Source organism: Melozone crissalis, unplaced genomic scaffold (assembly GCF_028551555.1).
Source record: "Melozone crissalis strain CALT ecotype California unplaced genomic scaffold, PUWL_Pcris_2 ptg000027l_1, whole genome shotgun sequence".
Lineage (NCBI taxonomy): Eukaryota > Metazoa > Chordata > Aves > Passeriformes > Passerellidae > Melozone > Melozone crissalis.
In genome coordinates this window covers 70184206-70202973 of record NW_026535805.1, presented here as the reverse complement: position 1 = coordinate 70202973, position 18768 = coordinate 70184206, and the positions used below count along the sequence as shown (strand labels likewise).

The window sequence follows — 18768 nt, the reverse complement described above, 5'->3', positions numbered from 1 at the left end:
GTTTTTTCTTGTGTTTCATATGTGGGGAAGCTAAGATCAACAAAAATTAAAAATATTATTGGTTTCAGTCATTAGCAACAAACACAAAGTGAGATGCACACAGATTTACATTATGTTAACAGTAACTGGAATAAAAAAAAGAAGGCAAATTCTGTATTTAGGGCTTTAAGCTTCATGGGTATGTGGGTGGTGTAACACTGCTTGTTTTGTAAAACCAGAAGTGTTTGGAGGGAGAAAATATTTATCAGCCTAGCAGTTATTATGTTCCATGGAAACACATTTTTCTTCTCCTTTCACTGTTAATGAGCCTAACTGATTGGTAACAGACCATTTTGCTTCAGTATTTCACCAGCAAGTCAAGTGACGTTTTTACCTCTTTTCAACATGTTTTTCATCTTTTCAAAGGCAGTCTCTCCATAACATTACTGCTGTGTATCATACCCCTGTAGTTAAGAGGACAAATTGTTCTCATAAAGCACAAGGTGTCTATTCTGATAAGATCTTACTAAGAGATGCCCTAGAGTATAAATTTCCTCCAGAAAACAAAGATGTGCAAATTCTATGTATCACCCTAAAACATTCTGGTAAATGAAAGAGAATCCAAATCAGCCTAACAATAAAAGCCAAGATATGAAAGCCTCCCTTGTCTCTGAAATCACACTGACAGTGAAATACTCTGCTTACAGCCACAGCCTGGTTTCCACTGGCAAGTAGAATCCAGCTACCTGGAACATTTCAATGGCCATACACCTGCTACGACAATTCAACTCAAAACCCCAAACACACATTCTGTCCTATATTTCTATTTAAAAGATGATTTGCTTTAACAGCACAATTATGGGAGAGAAAATGGTTTTAAGGATGCATTTCCTAGAACATTAACACTTTCCTGCTTCAAAGTACAACTATACATAACATATTCTACTAATGAAAAACTATTTCAGACTCATTCCCTTATTAAAGTACAAAAGGTTGTTTCTAAGAAAGCTTTGTGTAACTCACACGAAACAAAGCTAAACAAAACACTGCTGAAACAAAGGCATCCTTGAATATGCTTCCACTGGAAGAGAGGCAGTGTAAAAGCTGCCTGAACTGATTATGGAAGCAAGCCTTATACACTTTGCTAGCAGTAAATACACAATTTCATTTCAAACTCAGATACTTAAGTATTAACTATCGAGATAAGATTCTTTTAATTTTCTGAAAATACAATTTTAAAAATTGTTGTAGGTTATCCTAAAAACATCCACTATGGAAATGCTCTTCAGACTTGAAGTTTTCTCTCTTTATGAATGAAGAAAAGTCATCAGTAATATTGAAAGAAACCTTTTTGTTAGTTCATTTGGATTTGGTTTTAAGTTGCTTAGTAGAAGTCCAGGAGGATGCCATTAATAAACTATAAAGAAATTCACTCATGTTTATAAGGATGTAGTCATGATTATAATGTTTAATGTCCCAGAAGTATGGGACAATTCTATCTCCTATGAGCAACTTCAGAATGATTTAAAGCAGCCCATTTATGTAGGAACTGAATGAAACTGGCAAGTTACTGAGAGTGATCATAGCACCAGACTGTTTCCATCACAAGCACATCGCCACAACTTGCCCAAGTTTGCTTCAGGAGAAAAAGACGACAGGACTTAGAAGCATTTAATTAGTTTTGTGTCCAACTAAAACTTTCTCTGCCTTATACTGGGGATGCTTACAAACTGAAATGCAAGCTGCTGATGCTTTAGTGGTATTTCCAAGCTCTGTGGATCTGTGTGCATCTCCGGATCTAGAGGAAAGTTACTGCAGTCAGCACTGGTCTTCCACAGTGCGCGTTGCTAACATTTTGTGTTTGGCCTGTTAGCACCAGCTGCACACCAGAGATTTCAGCCAAGACAAGGTTCCCAGCAACAGATGAGCACATCAGAGGAACAGTGTCAAAGGTTACTGCACATCAGGTGTCCACTTCCTGCTTTTAATGCCGAGGAAGGTTTGCTAAAACCCTTCTCTGAAACATCACTGAGGAGCCACGCAGTTCTCTCCACGGACAGCAGTGATACTGTATTTTCAGGAGAGGTCTTCTCCTGGGAAAAGATAAACTACTTGTTAAGATCTCAGAGTTGATGGGCTAGTAACAATAGTGTTTAGAGGCAAACACCCTGAACAGGTTACAAATTCAAAACCAGACTGCCATGAACCCTCGAACCTGAAGTTAGCTCACAGTCCAGCTGCACTCGCTGAGCTCCTTCCTCCGAGCCCTGTGCTCTGGCAGAACCCATGACTGACCAGCCCACTGCCACAACAACTGCACACCAGGGAATGAAACAAACAGTGTCTCCAACACCCACCCAGAGGGGAGACAGGATGGCTCCTGCAAGGCAGCTCACAGAGGCAGCTCAAATAAAGCATGTGTTACCCACTTTGGAAAAAATAAAAAAATCACATTCCTCATTCAGCTGGTGGAACAATGATTATAGCCCTGACTTTACAATAAAAGGCACCGTCCCACTGAAAATTTCACAAAATTTCACAATTGCTTCAGGAGAAAGGGAACACCCAAAACAATTACTGATACTCAAGACCAGCTTTTGTCACATTCCCTGACAGCAATCCAAGCACAAAAACCCATTTGTGTGTTTGTCAGAAACTGAAGATGGGAAACACTCTTATCAAGTCAATTGAAAAACTAAAGTAATTTTATTTTCTGGAGTCAAGGCAAAGAACGGGGGTGAATTTTCCGTTAACAAAAGGTCTAGACATTTCTGATAAACAGTGTGCTTCTGTCTCAGTGGCAGGCAGACATTTACAGCAAACCTGGATAGTATCAACCAATATACTAAAAAATGCACTTTTAATAAAATTTAATTCCTGGCGTCACTACTCTCTCTTAAAAACTGAAATTATGAGCTCCAAGTAGTGAAACCTGTTAAGCAGCTGATCAGCAAAAAGGTGCTCAGCCAGCCCTGGTAAAGCATCAGTGCTGTACCAGAAGCAGGTCAAGCAGGACAGAAACAAGTCACTTGCTGGAAAGAACAGCGTTATACAAGTTTCCAGGACATACTTTCCTACAATATGCTGATTATCAAAAATATGGAACTTAAGCCAGAAAAATAATCTCAACACATAAATTTGTGGGAAGTTGTGGGAAAAGCCTGGAGCAACACACAGGGGATGGAAAAAGCCATTGCTACACTAACTACGGTAGCACCACAGTGCCTTTTTTCTTCTTCTTCTTTTAAGACTAGGAATTGTGACTTTGAATAAAGAGAACTTGTATGCAGTAACTGGCAGGTTAATATTAAATCCACTCCACCACTGTGGTCAGTTGATTTACCCTGGTTACCTGTTTATAGCTAATAAAACAGCATGCAAATTTTGTAGCCTCTTTCCATTAAACCCACCTCTCAAAAGACAAAGTAAAGAAGGAAAAGTTTATAGAGAAAGAAGTCATAATCATATTCACTACTCAGGCTCCTCACAGCATCAGAAAGAGAAAAAAACCCAGAGACTAGGAAGAGAGGGCTCAAGCTTTCAAGGACAGACATTGCTTCATCAGAACATGTATCGTCAACATTTTCTGGCTATAAAACAGAGTTAAAACTGCCTGGAATGTTATCAGCGCTGTTGGGTGGAGAAGGATACTTCAACCACTCTATAAAATGGCACACACATGGATCACTCAAGAGATGAGAGGGACTCCTGAGGTCTAGACTGATGGGGATTTGATCAAATAGAATGACAGGCAAGTCACTGAACCAGCATTAGGAGGAGAGAGAGCGTAGCCACTCGTCTCTGTTTGCACAGCAAGAATCCAAGCACCTTGTCAGCCCTGAAAAACAACACTTCATCTGCTCTTATTCCATACCACCACTGGCTGCTGCCATACCTCAGGGTGCACCCTGGAATTACACTTACTGCCACACTCAAACACTACACACCTTGTACACACTGCTGAACTACCTGCAGCAGAGCTGAATCTCAAACTGCCTCACCAAAAACAAACAAAGGACATTAATGAGATACAGTGCTACACAGTATTACTGCAGAAGCCTGAAAAATACACCTCCTCCTTTATCTCTCCCCAGATACTGACTGAAAAAACATAACAAAAATCCAGATTTCCACTACACAGGTTAACAAAGTGAAAAAAGATGGCAGTGAAAAGCAAGGAATGCCAACACTCATAAGTAGCTGGCTGGTCTGATGATGGATTTCAGCTCCTCTAATCTCTCATTAAGCAAACACCTTCACACAATATGCAATACACCCATCACAGCACCCATCTTTGGCTTGAGATGACCACAAGGAAACAATACCAGCCACCCTTGGGTGCAGGAGTGTGAAACTTCCAAATGAAGGCAACCAGCCTGGATCACTCACTCATTTAACTGAAGCCAGAGAAACCACAACAAATATTCCTTCCTCTATTAAAAAAAAAAAAATCACCAAAGTAAAAAATACTGACTGCTGACCAGTTACTTTGTGCCCAAGTGGATGCAGCAAGCAGTGCTTGCCCTGTGGTGAGTTTGTGGGCTGCAGCAGCCTCCACGAGCCTGCTGGACTGCACGAAAAGCAAACAACACAGCACATGTCACAGAGCTGCAACAGGATTTACATCTTGTTCTGACTGCAGTAGCTGCACAAGGGCAATTCATTATTTTCATCTGGTGGCAGGTCAGGCAAGGCTTTACACATTCATCTTGCTGATGGAGCAGATGCTAAAAACAAAACAAGCCACAGCCTCCAAATGAGAAACTGGCATCACAGAGTCTTGCTGCCTTTAGCTTTTTTAGGAACTCTCTTTTTTAGGAACTTCCTTTCATCTCAAATGGGTTTGTTGCTGCTTTCTTGGGTACAGGCTTTACTACACTTTTAAACTTCTGTTGTGTCGATTCCAGTAAGTACTTTAAAAAGAAAATTCTACCCAAGGCTGGAGTCAGTTGTACCAAAACCTGATTTTATTTTTGGTTTTATTTTAACAGCAGCTTACCAAGAATAACCAGGAGAACTCTCCCTTGAGAAGAATAAAACTTCACTACCACTGAACTGACCTAACACCTACAAACCTCCAGCATCCTCCTGCAAAACCATGTCTTGAAGCTTAAATGAGGAATCCTGGGGAAGAGAAATGAACAGAACCCAGAGACATCAACATCAGTCTTTATCAGGCTTTTACAAAATTGTTATTTACTGAATTAAACTCAGTTAATACTTACCTTTATAAACAAATCAAAACTCACAGATTTAGTAAGACCTTGAAATCAGCATTGGGCAATAGAAGTGCAACACGGTTACAATGACAGCATTAATGCAGAGATACTTTAATTGCTGTTTTAATGATACATCACATCTACTGAAGCTTTTAAAGATGTTTTTATTATGGTTTTATAAATTTTTATAAAACCACCAAAGCACTTTAAAGAATCATGCTTTCTTGTGTAATACATAAAACTAATTTCATACTGTGCTTCTGAAAGTCTACCGTGCTGTTTTTCAAGTTATTTTACAGATGGCACATTTAAAAAAAAAACAATGGAAGCATGAACTTCTAGTGACTGCAATGCAACAAGGCATCCAAACCAAGATGTTTCATTACAACTAAGTTAAAGTGTGAGTGCATTATGTAATAAACAATAGCAGTTTGGTCATTTCATCTTAATTCTGTTTACAACAAAACTAACATTTGTGCTTCACATCCTAAGATCCCATAATATAAACATAAGTTCTGTGCTGTAAAATTCCCGACAAATTATTGTCCAAAAAGAAAAACATATCTAAAGCAGGAGACCAAATCTACTCACTTTCCTCAAGAATTGCTATATTTAAGACTAATATGACATACCAAACACAATAAGGCACAATGAGTGGTACAAACAAATGAATACAGTTGTCCATGAAACTTGTTCTCTTCCACAAATACTAAAATATGTACCGCTCAAGATAAATTTTCTCTTAAAAATGAAATACATCATCTTGTTATGAAAGTCCTATACAAAAATTTAAAATTTACACCATCTGAGCTGCCAAAAAAATAAAAAAAGTGTATCGATTTCCCACAAAACTATATTTCTCGCCAGCACATCCAGCCACTGGGAAGAAGATATCCCAGCACTCTGGAAAAGAAAAGCATTATTTCCCCTGTGTTTAAGACAAAAATATTGTATTCTGCATACAGTAGTGTATTAAACTTAAAAAAGCCTAGGACTATTAAAATTACAATATTGATTTGGAAATTATTGGTTTACTGCCTGGATGAAATAAGGCACTTTCTTCCAGCGGGCTGCACTTTTCATGTGTATGGAGACGATGAATCAGGTTCTGGTTAAAAACAAAAAGGGGCTCAGTGAGGTCCCAGGAGACGACAGGAACATTTCAACAGCAGGGGAAGACACAGGAGGTAAAACCTGGAGATGGAACTCTACACAGAAGTGGTCACTCTGTCAATGGCATTATTGACCTCGTTTTTGTTTGAATCCAGTCCTTTAGCAGCATTCATATCATTCCGTAAATTCTCCACTGTCTTTTTCATGTTCTTTAATTCTCCAGGGTGTGGAGTGGCTCGCCTTAGAAGTGTTCTCTAAAAATAAACAGTGCAATAAGTGGTTTTGCCTTTGTCTCTGCAAAAACAACACACACTTAAAAGGCTTCAGCATTCACATATCAAATAGTAAGTATCAATTTTTTTCCTTTTTTTCCCCCTTTTCCTTTTCAACCTACAATGCTCTGTGCTAAGCATTACTTTAAAAGCTACTTGTTTATGAAGACAGAGGTTTTAAGAAGTCTCTAAGAGCAAATTTTGTCCTCTTTTGGAATACTAATCTGAAAGCCACTTATGTGAAGTACAATTAAAATTATGAAGTGGAGATTTCTTTCATAACTATACTTGGGGACTTTTTTTCTCCCCAAAACCATACAAGTGATTTAAGATCACACTTACAACATTCATCTGATTTTGAAAGAATCCCACAAGATCTCTTTACAGCTTTAAACAGTGCCTGTGTGAAGCTCCATTTGCCTGTCAGCCCCACCACACAGTCTAATTCTCTAGTTAATTGAGAACAAGCACCTTAAGAGGGAGCATTTCTCTCCCACCTTAGACAGAAGAATGTATATCATTGTGCTGAAACCTTTACAAGGAAAACAAGATTCACAAAAACTCCAGTCAGCACCCAGGCTGGAGACAACAGAACACCACAAATACAATATAGGTATAATACATGTATACATGCAATTACTTTTTAGTGGCATGCATGTAAACTGTACAGAGAACAGCAGAACTGATGACCCACATGTGGGTGCTTTGGTCAAGACTGCTTTGGAAATCTGCCCTTCCTGCTCCTCAGCAAGATCATTAACTTTTCTAAAAGGAAGGTTCTTGCTTCAAATCAGGCAAATCAAGCACTTATCCTCAACAGCTGAGCCCTCACTACTCTATGGACATTCTCAGGTTGGCAGAGCTGGTAAGCAGCATCATTCTGAACTCCCTATCAGTCAGGGAACCAAGCCTGTTAAGAGACACTTTGTTTCTGCTGCTTTGGAGTAAGCAACTACCTTACTACTTGCTTATTTCCAAACTAAACTAAGAGGTTTTGTAGTCACTTTTAAAACTAAAACAATCCAGACAGTGCCCTGAAGGATCTCAAGCTGAGATCTAATGAGGACCGCCAGCAACATTTCAGAGCATCAGAGCACGCTGAAAATGTGACTGAAGCAGTGTTAATCTTTACAAGGAGTTTTAATTGTTCATAAAAGCTGGTAAAACTACAGATCGTGTTGTGTTTTGATCTTCAGGATATGCAGAGCCCAACTTAATGGAGAGGTCTTATAAGTACAGTGACAGATGTTCCCACATCCTTTGTTTAAGTGGGAAACTAATGAGCAACATTCCTGCTGTTCATGGATACTATGGTTGGTTCAATGCAAATGGTGGAGTTAAAAAAAAAAAAAAGAAAAAAAGAATGAGAGAGAGCACAAAAGAGATTGGAAATAGAAATTGGAGAGACAAACAATAGCAAACTTAATGGAGACACATGCCAGAATGCTGGAATCCTAAATTAGACCCTATATACTTTCAGGCAGTAAAGCTTCACAGATGCAGAGAAAGATCCTATCTTCTTTCTGGAAACAAAACATCATGAGCAGACAGAGGAAAACAAAGCAAAGCAGAAGACTATCCTGCATCAGAATATGAAAGTTATATTCAAAGCAGAAAAAACAAAGGCATTCAAAGTCAACATAAAAAGTTTCAGCAGCCAACATGAACAGTTTCTTTTCCAAATGCACACACAAAGCATGCAGTCCAAGCTGAAATATTTACAGCAAGAGTGCTTACAGACTTTTTATACTTCTGCATTAATGTCACAGTATCTGGAGGTATCCAAAGGCTTGGAAAACATACCATTTCATTTTCCTCTTCATCTTTTTCATCTTCTAAGAAGCGAATTGCACTGACTCTGTTCACCGCCCGCTCATTCCACGTTTCATCTGACATCTCATTCACCAAACTCTCCAATGCACCACATCGTGGTAGGTTATCTGTTAGAACAGGAAAATGGAACTCAAGATTCACAGCAACATGCATGTGGAGTCACACAATCAACATGCTTTATTGTTCATAATTGCAACATCTGCACAATCACTCATCCAATACTTACAAGTGGCTATTTCTACTGTTTTTGGAAGAAAACAGAACTTGCATCAGTTTTCTGTTATCAAGTACATACACTTAATGGTTTCTGTATGAATTAGGAATTTCTGTACTTGGACTGTTTCAGAGTTTTAGAGTACTGGCCATATAATTTAATATACTTCCCACTATAATGCTTTTCTTGTGGAACATGGCTGCCAGCTGACATTAGCCAGTTCCCTAAACAGCATTCCACAACATAGGATCATTGCTTTTACTAACCTCATCCTTTCAGTATTGCTAGGCAAACACATCCAACAATCTAAATTCCATGCTTTCTACCCTTGAAGCCATGAGATTCATCTGGAGAGGAGGAAATCTAATTTCTAGTAGTGACGTCTTTAAAGAAAGTCAAGTCAACCTGTTACTCTTGTTGAACTAGCTTAATCCTCTCTAATTCCAATGGGGTTAATTCATACATCTATTTTATTTCTTAACTATTAAAATCCAGGAGCTGAAAACAGACATTTCTACACTCCTACTGTTTTAATGGTTTCTATTTGCTCCAGCCATATATGATTGAAACACTGGAATTAAGCCTGGGTACCTACAACACAGATACCCATAGCTGAATTTCTCTCCTCAGGCCCCTTTGTACTCAGTGGAGAAGAATCCACATGATTTTCTTTTAAAAGTCCATTCTTGGATGGGATAAATCACTCTCCAGTCATTACAACAGAAATTTAAATATTAGCTCAGATGAATCTCCTTGAATGTTCACATACAGCTCTAAAAGCTTGAGGAAAAAAACATTCAGAAGTTACTAGAGCAGCAACACAGCCAACAAAAGAGTTTATGGTTCCACCTGGCCCAGAGGTAAGTTTCATCACAGGAGGTAAAAGCAACTTATACTGCAATTCTACACTTGTTAATGAATATAATAGAGCTACTGTATGGCACCTCTGCTTGAAAGAAAATTAGCTTGCTAAAAAGCAAAAAGTCCACTGTTTACTATTTGCTATGCAATTTATTTTGCTGGTAAATAAATTGAAGAGGGAAAGCCACCATTTTTCCATATATATAAGATATGAAAAGATATATAAGATATATATACATATATATACATATATAAGATATGTATATAAGATGTATAATCAATGTACACAAATATGGGCACCACTACTGGGCCCACTTGGCAAGTCTCAAAATAGTGATATGAGTAATGCTTTTTCTTCCAGATCTGTATTTTATTTATTGTAGCTGTCATTGTATTTTCAATAACACTCAGTGCCAATTTTTGAAGTCTCCTGAAGACTAATAGGATAATAGAAAAAAAAGGTTTAATATCAAAAATTCAACCAGAACTTCGCTACTTTGCTCACTAGAGCTTATGCACATTTTACAAACCTTTATGGGACAACTCAGTAAACAAAGAAGTAATAATTCTGAACATAATGAAAAGCTGGCTCTAGGCACTCACCTTGGCAACCAGATTCAGAAGGCATCTGAGGAAGTAATACACATGTTAAAATCTTTTCTCCTGTTTCAGGGTCTGTGTCAGTCTGAAATGTCAGCAGAGGTTGGGACTGGTTATCAGACAGCCACAAAGCCTTCAGCCTTAATGTAGTCAGTGAAATGGGAAGATACGTCAGCCTAGTTCAAAAAAGGAAAGTAAAAAAGTTAGGGCAGTGCCTGAGAGTCTTAATAGATGGTCATGAAGTCAACTCAAGTATACATCATTGAGTTGGAACAAACAGGATTGAAATTAATGCCTGTAACAGAAGGCATTGCAGTAGTCATCAATTCCAACTACTCCATTAAAAAAAAAAAAAAAAAAAAAAAAACAAAACAAAACAAAACAAAAAACCCAACAAACGTGCAGCTTAACTTTATTATAACTTTATAATCCTCTGAAGCTGAAAACCAGGTAAAGCTATGCTGAGCTTTCTCTACTGCAGTAAAGTGCCCTGGAAGGCAGACAGCTGCTTCCCATCAGGAGCTTTACATGTAAACAGCGGCTAGAACAGAAATACGTAAGGGCCTGTGAGACAATTATACTGCACAGATGAGATACCATTTGCTTTTCTTCTGTTTTGGAGTTGCTTTTTTATTTAACTTCCTACTAAGAAGCTGAACTAATTTGCTGGTTTATGCTTTAATCCACTCATTTTTCTGTGTTGATGTTTGAAGATTTGTGAGAAGCTGCAAGGTCAAAGTGGCCTTCCTTGTTACTCACACTGTATCATGAAGATACAACACTCAATATCGGTGCCACTTGACATTGCAGCTTGGTAGTTCCACCTGAAGCTCTATCCATGCCTAGATTCCCCGTTTTAATACAGAAATATATGAACCCAGAGGGTTTTTTTAAAAATCCAATTTCTTCCTCAGGGTCAAAGTAATCCAAAAATCACACTCACGACAACACACAATTTATGCTACTTTTGGCCCAGGGGGAAGACTACTTTGACAATTTCAACAGTAACACTGACATGAATGTCATAACTGGCTTTTTATTACTCTCTTCTTAGACATAATATCTTTTGCTATCAGAAAGAATTAAGTAAATACAGCAAAAGAACATGAAAATACAAAAATCTCTTGCCTGTTTCCAGCAACATCCAGGACATGAAGTTCAGTGGCCTGTGAAATTTCAGAGGGAATTCGAGATAATCTGTTGTCACGTACTGAAAAGACGTTAAGACTGCAGCAGCCCCCAACCTACATTTGAGAAGAGGAGGGGAAAAAAAAGCATGTCTGGTTTTGTTGCAAACCACAGTGTAACAAAGGCATGCAGTGCAGGTCATGGAGTGTGTCACAGCACATTCAAGTTACAATGCCTGCCAGACACTGCCCCAGAGGTACAGACTGCAAACAAGTGTCAGCTTCTGAGAAGTCTGTCCTAAAGCAAGTCTGTAGGAGCACTGTCTTGAACATCTGTATCTGCAAATAATGGATAACTTTATATATAGGTCTCATTCTAGCTACCTTTTAGAGCCTTCCACACCCAGAAGAAACCAGTAACCACACAGAAGCTATTCTGTGCCCAACATTCACAAACAACCATACACTTAACGTTTTCTAGCTCTAGGTTTTACATATTAATTCATTCTTTCCTCATGGCAACTTTTTATCCAAGCAAGTGCAATGGGCCTTGAAGCAAGGCAAAATGCTAAATACACCAACTCCCAAAATTTGTTGAGTCCACAAAGATTAATGAAGAGCTCACTAGAAGCGGAACACTGAGTAAAATCTTTGATGCCCTGATTCATTAGAAGCACCTCATTTCAACACAAGTCCCACATGAACTGGCCTTCTTTAATCTAATATCTTCTGTCTCTATCAATTTATCCAAATATAACCATTTGCATTCTTTGGGTGCAAAGATGGCATTTTTCAGTTTTACCTTTAAAAACCTACATCTTGCACCAAAGGCAGCTGCTTTCAGAAAGACAAACTCCCCACAATTGATTTAAAAAAACTCATTCCAACTTTATGTTCGAGAGGGAACTTCTATAAACAGGAAGATTATTAGTTGTAGTAACTCAAAAGCTGTTTCAACTCTTTGTTCCTATTAACAAAGGAAACTTACCTTTGTTTGCTTATCATACAGTTTCAAAGAGCATTGTTGTTTGTTTGCCAGTTCCAAAACTCACCAGAACACGGGGAAAAAAGATTTTTCTTTTCTTACTCCAAGTAATAGCAAAATATCCCAATGCCATTTCAAGCTTTCAAGTTAAGCTGACTTAGAATCTAATTATAGAGTCAGAGTCCAAACTAAACACAGTGGCAAATCTCAGTTCAAAAATGAGAGGACATCTATAGTGACATACATCTAAGAAGGTTCTCCTCTCACACTATAGCCAATATGCAACTATGCCTTGGCCAGGAGTCCCCAAAACTAAGATGAAATTATTGTGTTCTTGTAAACTGTCAGTTGTGTCTTTGCAAAACCCACAATTCAGTCCAAACCCAAGACTGAGATTAAAGACAAACAGCACAAAATATTTTAACTAGTCAAAGGAAAAATAGTGTTGATTTAACATACACTATTTACTAAGGAAAAAGCCACTTTTAAAGGATGCAACTGTGACTCACAAAATAAAACAAACGGAGCATTTACATTCCACTCACCTTCCTTTGTATCATAAATGCTTTTTAACAGAAGAAAACAGCAATCAGCTGCTCAAGGCTTCTGATTCATAAGCTATTTACAGCAGAAAGTTCAAGTGGTACATTCTTAACAAAACAAAATCTGTGCTATTTCCCTTAAATCACTGCACTTTTAAGATGCAGCTATTTCACAAGATTATCAGTTTTCCCAGCTCTGTGTGCACAACAGAAGCATGAACCTTGCAAGCCATTTTAGCTTGTGAATCAAAGCCTTTAGAAACTAGCATTCAAATAGTAAGCAAATATTTCTTGGTTCAAGAATTCCACTATTCAATTTAAAGCGTGTATAAATTCTTAAATAATGTGCCTTCACATGTTCACAGAACACAGTGTGATATTTAAAACAATATATACACACTAAGTGTCTAATTGGTGTTGCTAACATGAGGAGCCGTGAAAAGCAAGAAATACAATTAGGGAATGTTAATGAGCTGGCAAGTGATGCCCTCAGTGTACACAAAGTGTCCCTCTCCATGAATGAAGTTGGTGTTACTCAGTCTTGGAGCATGGAGATCCAAACAGGTTAGCCAAACAAACAAAGTAAAGCCATGCAGCCCTGATGAGACCAAAATTTCTGTAATTTTGACAATGGAAAAATGCAGCAGTGGAATTGGGACAGCCTGAGTCATCATGCATTTAAAGCAGCTTAATGAAAGGAATAGGAGAACCACGGACTGAAGAATACTTACAGGGTTATCAATTTACCTGACCCATAATTTTCCAAGCGGCTAACAATTAAGAAAATACAAGAGATGTTCAATTTATTTTTCTTTATCCATACTGGACAAGAGCATGCCAACAAATGGAGACAGAACATACATTCTTCTACTGCCAAAGAGGGTTGTAACTCCTAAATCATTTAAACTTCAGTTAATTTAACTTTGCTCTCTATCAGTCAACAGGCTGCTGTTCAAAGGTTTTGTTTCAAAGGTAGTGAAGACCTTTTATTTTAATAGGGTAGTAGGGTAGATAAAAAAGAGACACTCAATTTTTTAAATGGAACTGTTTTTAGAAAATGCAGACAGCATTTAACGGGCAGCATTGAATGAGATACCACAAAGGAAAAAAAAAGACAAGCTGACAGTTAAAAATCAACTAAAATCTTTGTCATTTCAAACAAAGATGGCACCCATCCAGCAGTACAGAAAGACACCAGGTCCAATGTCTGAAAACCTAAACATGAAGCCATACCACGGAGGCAAAGTGCACACACTACATGGCATGCGGAAAGGAAAACGCCATTGGGGCCACCATGAAGTCACACGGTACCAGAACACCCCTGGTTTGGCTCAGAGTGGCTAACTGAGGCAGAGCCATGCTTTCCAAGGGTCACATGCTCACAACAAACTGTGCCAGACCACCACATCTGCACCAAGGACACAGGTGAGGCCACAAGCCCATTCACCAGTTCAGCACACACTGCATTTCCAGCACGGACTTCACTTAATGGGGACAAGCATGTGCTTAGTTCTAGGCACATGAGTAACTGTTCCAAGGACTGGAGGCTTAAAGAAGTCCTCACACTCTTCTGCAGTGAGCAGGACATCAAGAAAACATCTCACATGAGTTGTGCATGCCTAAGTCGTGCTCCTGAGACTTAGTTCATTTTAGCAACTTTAGTTTAAGGGTTATTGACTTGTCACATCACGCCAACTCCAAAGAACAGTGAGCCTAGATAAAGGAAAACCACAAAAACAAAGCCCACAGGTCAGTCAGGCAGTAAATGGTCATTACTATGAAGTGCTAGTTTTAAGATCATTGGTACTATGAAGATGGAACAAAACTGCATATTTGCATTCAGATAGGCTTGATTGAGAGGATGATTGTCACTAGCAGACCTCTGGATTCCACACAAAACTTCAACCCTTTAAACCCTTTAATGGATGATCTTATTGCTCTTCTGTCTCAGTCTGAGGTTCATCTTTCTAATAGCTTCCTCATTCTGGAGGAACAGTAAGGCTTGGACAAACACAGGACGTCAGCTCAGCTGCTAAAACTCTCCCCATGTTCTCATCATGACCAGCGTTTAGCACTTCACCCTCCTGCTTTCTGCCATTCATACATCCAGTACTAGACATCTTAGACAGTCCTCCACAAACTGCAAGCCTTAAAAGAATGCTGGTGTTTCTAAAGACTCTAAAGTACATCCGTTTACTACTCAAAAGCTCTGAATCAATTCTGCTGTCCTTTACCAGTTAGCATCTTCCACACAACTATAAGCAATGCAAAAAAATACATTATGACAAATACTGTAATGATCAGTCTTCAGTTGTCATGTGAATAGCTAAAAGTCCAGTGACACATCTCTTTTATTCAACTCTCAAAACAGCCGTCAGCACCAAAACCTCTCACAGACTTATACAAGCCTGATAAATATAGTGGTAATTTAAACACAGTTCCTCTTGTGTTGCAAAATCTTTTACAGCATTTCATATCCAACATTTTGTTTGGGTTCAAAGTAAATAAAGTCAGAATTTCCTTGGCTCCACATAAAGTATGCTAATTCTTTAACTGCAAGCACAGAATACATTTAGGGGTGGAAAGAACTGCCCGACTCATAATTATTAACTATTATTCTCTTTTTATTATTAACTTTAAATTTGCTACGAAAATCTTCAGCAAACTCACTTCAACACCTCCTGCACCACTGGTGAATGGTAAGAGAGGAGTTCACCAAGACAGCTTCTCAGCCCTCTGACTCAACACAAGTTTAAGTTTTCCTGCACTTTTGCTTAGTACTCTCTTTCTTTTCACCTCTGAGACTCACATACTTCTACACAAATGAAGAAAGAGACAGGACATCAAAAGTTAAAATCAGAAAAAACAAAGTGGTCTCTATTAATTTTAACAAAATTTAAAAAGCACAGTTATTGCCAAAAAAAACCCCTGTAGTTTTACCTAATGGAGTAATAATTCTCACAATATATACCTCAGAGCCAGGAAGGACACATTACCAGATCTCTGCTGGGTGTAAAGACTCATTAACAAAAGCTATAAACTGGAAAACATTCCAAGGAGGTTATTTATGCAAGCGCCAAAATCAACACACCAGTTTCATCAGCATTCCTGTGCCAGGGTGGGATTTCAACACCAAAGAGTCACCAGGCAGGTCTTTCAAGTCTAAGGGGAAAAACATTTCTAACTATGAACAGGTTTAGACATTCTCGGTTCTTGCTGAAGTCTGTTTTACCACTTCAGTCAGAGAGGCACTGAGCTGCAGAACGAGATGGTGCAGATGAAATCTGTCAGTGACTCAAGCCTTGGTCACACATTCAGTTCTTCCAGGTTTTACCTTTATCACCATACAATACAGAAGGACCTTTGAACCAGGAAACTTTGAAGGTGTATTTGCATATAAACTTCTCAATAATCCCAAGTCAAGACATTTTACACCAAAAGATAAAGAATGGTTTTACAAGTGTGTCTTGAAGCCATCTTGCGATATAGTGGTTTAACACACTGACTCAAAATCAAATTCTCTTAAACTGTTAACAAAACAAAATCAAATCAACATCCTTCTATCCCCTTCCCAAAAAAAAAAAAAACCACACACCACCACAGAAAAAGTAAAACTCAGAGATTATATCACCAGGTACATAATTTTCACCATCCTACCTATAAGAGTGGTTTTTGCTACAGGACTAATTCTGGCAACACCAAGCAGATACAATATTAGGTACATGTACTCTTCTCTACAGCTGAATTCCACTTTTTTCTACACACATTACAAACTCTGTCTCTACCCCTCTCCAACAGAAACCAGTAACAGCCTCTCCCACATCCAGTTGTTATTGGGATGAAGACCACACATGCACAGCTGCTCTAGCACTCTGTAAGGCAGAGAAAGAATGGAAGAGGTAAGAAAAACACACAAAGGAAAAGATACTGAGGAAAAATATCTCCAGTGTATACTCTACTTCTGCATCCAACTCTGCTTCTGTCAGTTGGGACTCACAAGTATTGATTTTGTACAAGTACTAATTTTGACGTGCAGAGGTCTGAGACCCCAGTCTTGGCCTTACTGTCTCAGGAAACATCTTAAGCAACACAGAGCAGGCAGGGTGTTTAAAATTCCTTCTGTCAGAGCCTTGAGCTTGAGTTGTTTATTCTTTCTATGTTTAACATTAGCAGCTTGGAATTCAAATGCACTGATCAAGAGTGAGATGACCCCGCAGTTAGAGAAGGGCTGACTTCCTTTAAAATTAAGTAATAAAAAAATTAAATATTGGCAGAGCAAAGCATAAAATCTTTACATGTAATTTCAAGGCAATTGTTCTAATGAGACAGACACATTTGTGTGGACACCTTTAAAGGAAATATAAAAATTCTATTTCAAAATCGTTGATAGGGAGCCAAAGAGCTCTGCTTCCTCTGTTTCCCTGCCAAGCTCCCTTGGGAACCACTCTCTCTCATTTTTATTTCCTGGACTTCCACAATGCCCCAAAGCTCACCTGATTCCAGACACTACCTTCCATTTTCTCATTACTCACCTTCTCCAAACACAGGCTCATCCCTATCTTCATTCCACTTCTGCGCAGGTGTCCCCTCCCTCTCTCATGTGCACTGATGTTCTCTAGACACTGTCTCATCTTTCACTTCACCCTTGGATATCTCCCAGCTCCTTCACCAACTGAGCAACACACTCTCCCTCTGAAAAACATTGCTGGTTCCAAGCCTTCAGTATCTTGCTCAGTATTAATGCCTCTACTGTTCTGCACTGAGCTCCTGACCCCACTATACCCCCAAACAGACACACTCCATGTTCATCCTGCTTCACCTGCTTCTGCAGCTGAGCCCTCTCCTCTTGCCTGCTCCTGTCCCTGCTCCTTCCAAGCCACACTGACTGCCCTTATGCACCACCTCCAATACCACATATTCCATTAACTGAGAAAAGTGCTTATACACTACACAAGCTATTAATGGCCAATCTGGAAATAAACCGCACCAGTAAAACTTCCCATGCAAAACTCAGAGCAATTCTGCTCAAAGGTGGAGTGGACATAAAATTGCAAAAGTCTCAAGTACAGGTATTTTAGCAAAGAAAGTCTTCTGCTGAATGAACAAAAGATCAGGAAGATATTAAGCTATTAGAGAGCATCCAAAAGAGGGCAACAAAGATGGTGAAGGGCTTGAGGAGAATCTGTGTGAGGAGCAACTGAGGTCACTGGGTCTGTTCAGCCTGGAGAGGAGAAGACTGAGGGGAGACCTCACTGCAGGTACAGTTTCCTCATGGAGGAAGAGGAGGGGCAGGCACTGATCTCTCCTCTGTGATGAACAGTGACAGGAACTGAGGGAATGCCCTGAAGTTGTGCCAAGGGAGGTGTAGGCTGGATATTACAGGACGGTTCTTCACCCAGGGCTGTTGAGCACTGGAACAGCTCCCCAGGGCAGCGGCCACAGCACAGCCTGACAGAGTTCAGAAAGTGTTTGGACAATGTCCTTGGGCACATGGTGTGACTCTTGGGGTGCCATGTGCAGGGCCAGGAGGTGGACTCCTGATGGGTTCCTTCCAACTCAGCCTATCTTATGATGAAAACTGCTATCACATACCAATCCTAGTAGTCTTCCCAAGCTCCTGTCTCTTGCTAGCCATCATGCAACCTGTCTGGGTAAGCTCTGTCACAATTCTTTGTTCAAAACCAGAAGCACCACAGCAGGGAAGACACTGTTCTGCTAGAAAAGCTGCAGTACTCACATGTCTCACCCCTCACCTTCCCTCAATTAGGTGACTGGCCTGTGGTGGCTCAGACCCAGGGCACTGGAATTGTTGCTGCCTGTGCCACAGCAGCATCCTCTATCCCTGCTTGATCTCTTTTCTTCAGACAATCAGCGCAGCATCCTCTACCCCTGCTTGATCTCTTTTCTTCAGACAATCAGCGCAGCATCCTCTACCCCTGCTTGATCTCTTTTCTTCAGACAATCAGCTCTCACCCATCTCCTTGCCACTTCACTTCCTTCTCACACCACCTTCTTTAGCTGTC

General features: G+C 39.4%; 1 protein-coding gene across 1 annotated transcript in view; it reads right to left on the bottom strand.

Moving 5' to 3' along the window:
* Positions 1-5510: 5510 nt before the first annotated feature.
* Positions 5511-18768, bottom strand: part of LRRC1 (leucine rich repeat containing 1) — a 69072-nt gene continuing 55814 nt past the window's right edge. The window contains exons 11-14 of the mRNA XM_054280224.1: positions 11220-11335; positions 10095-10267; positions 8387-8523; positions 5511-6565 (exon numbers count right to left, since the gene is read on the bottom strand). Of these exons, the coding sequence (XP_054136199.1) occupies positions 6407-6565; positions 8387-8523; positions 10095-10267; positions 11220-11335 (585 nt within the window). The 3' untranslated portion in view covers positions 5511-6406. The remainder of the gene's footprint in view (positions 6566-8386; positions 8524-10094; positions 10268-11219; positions 11336-18768) is intronic.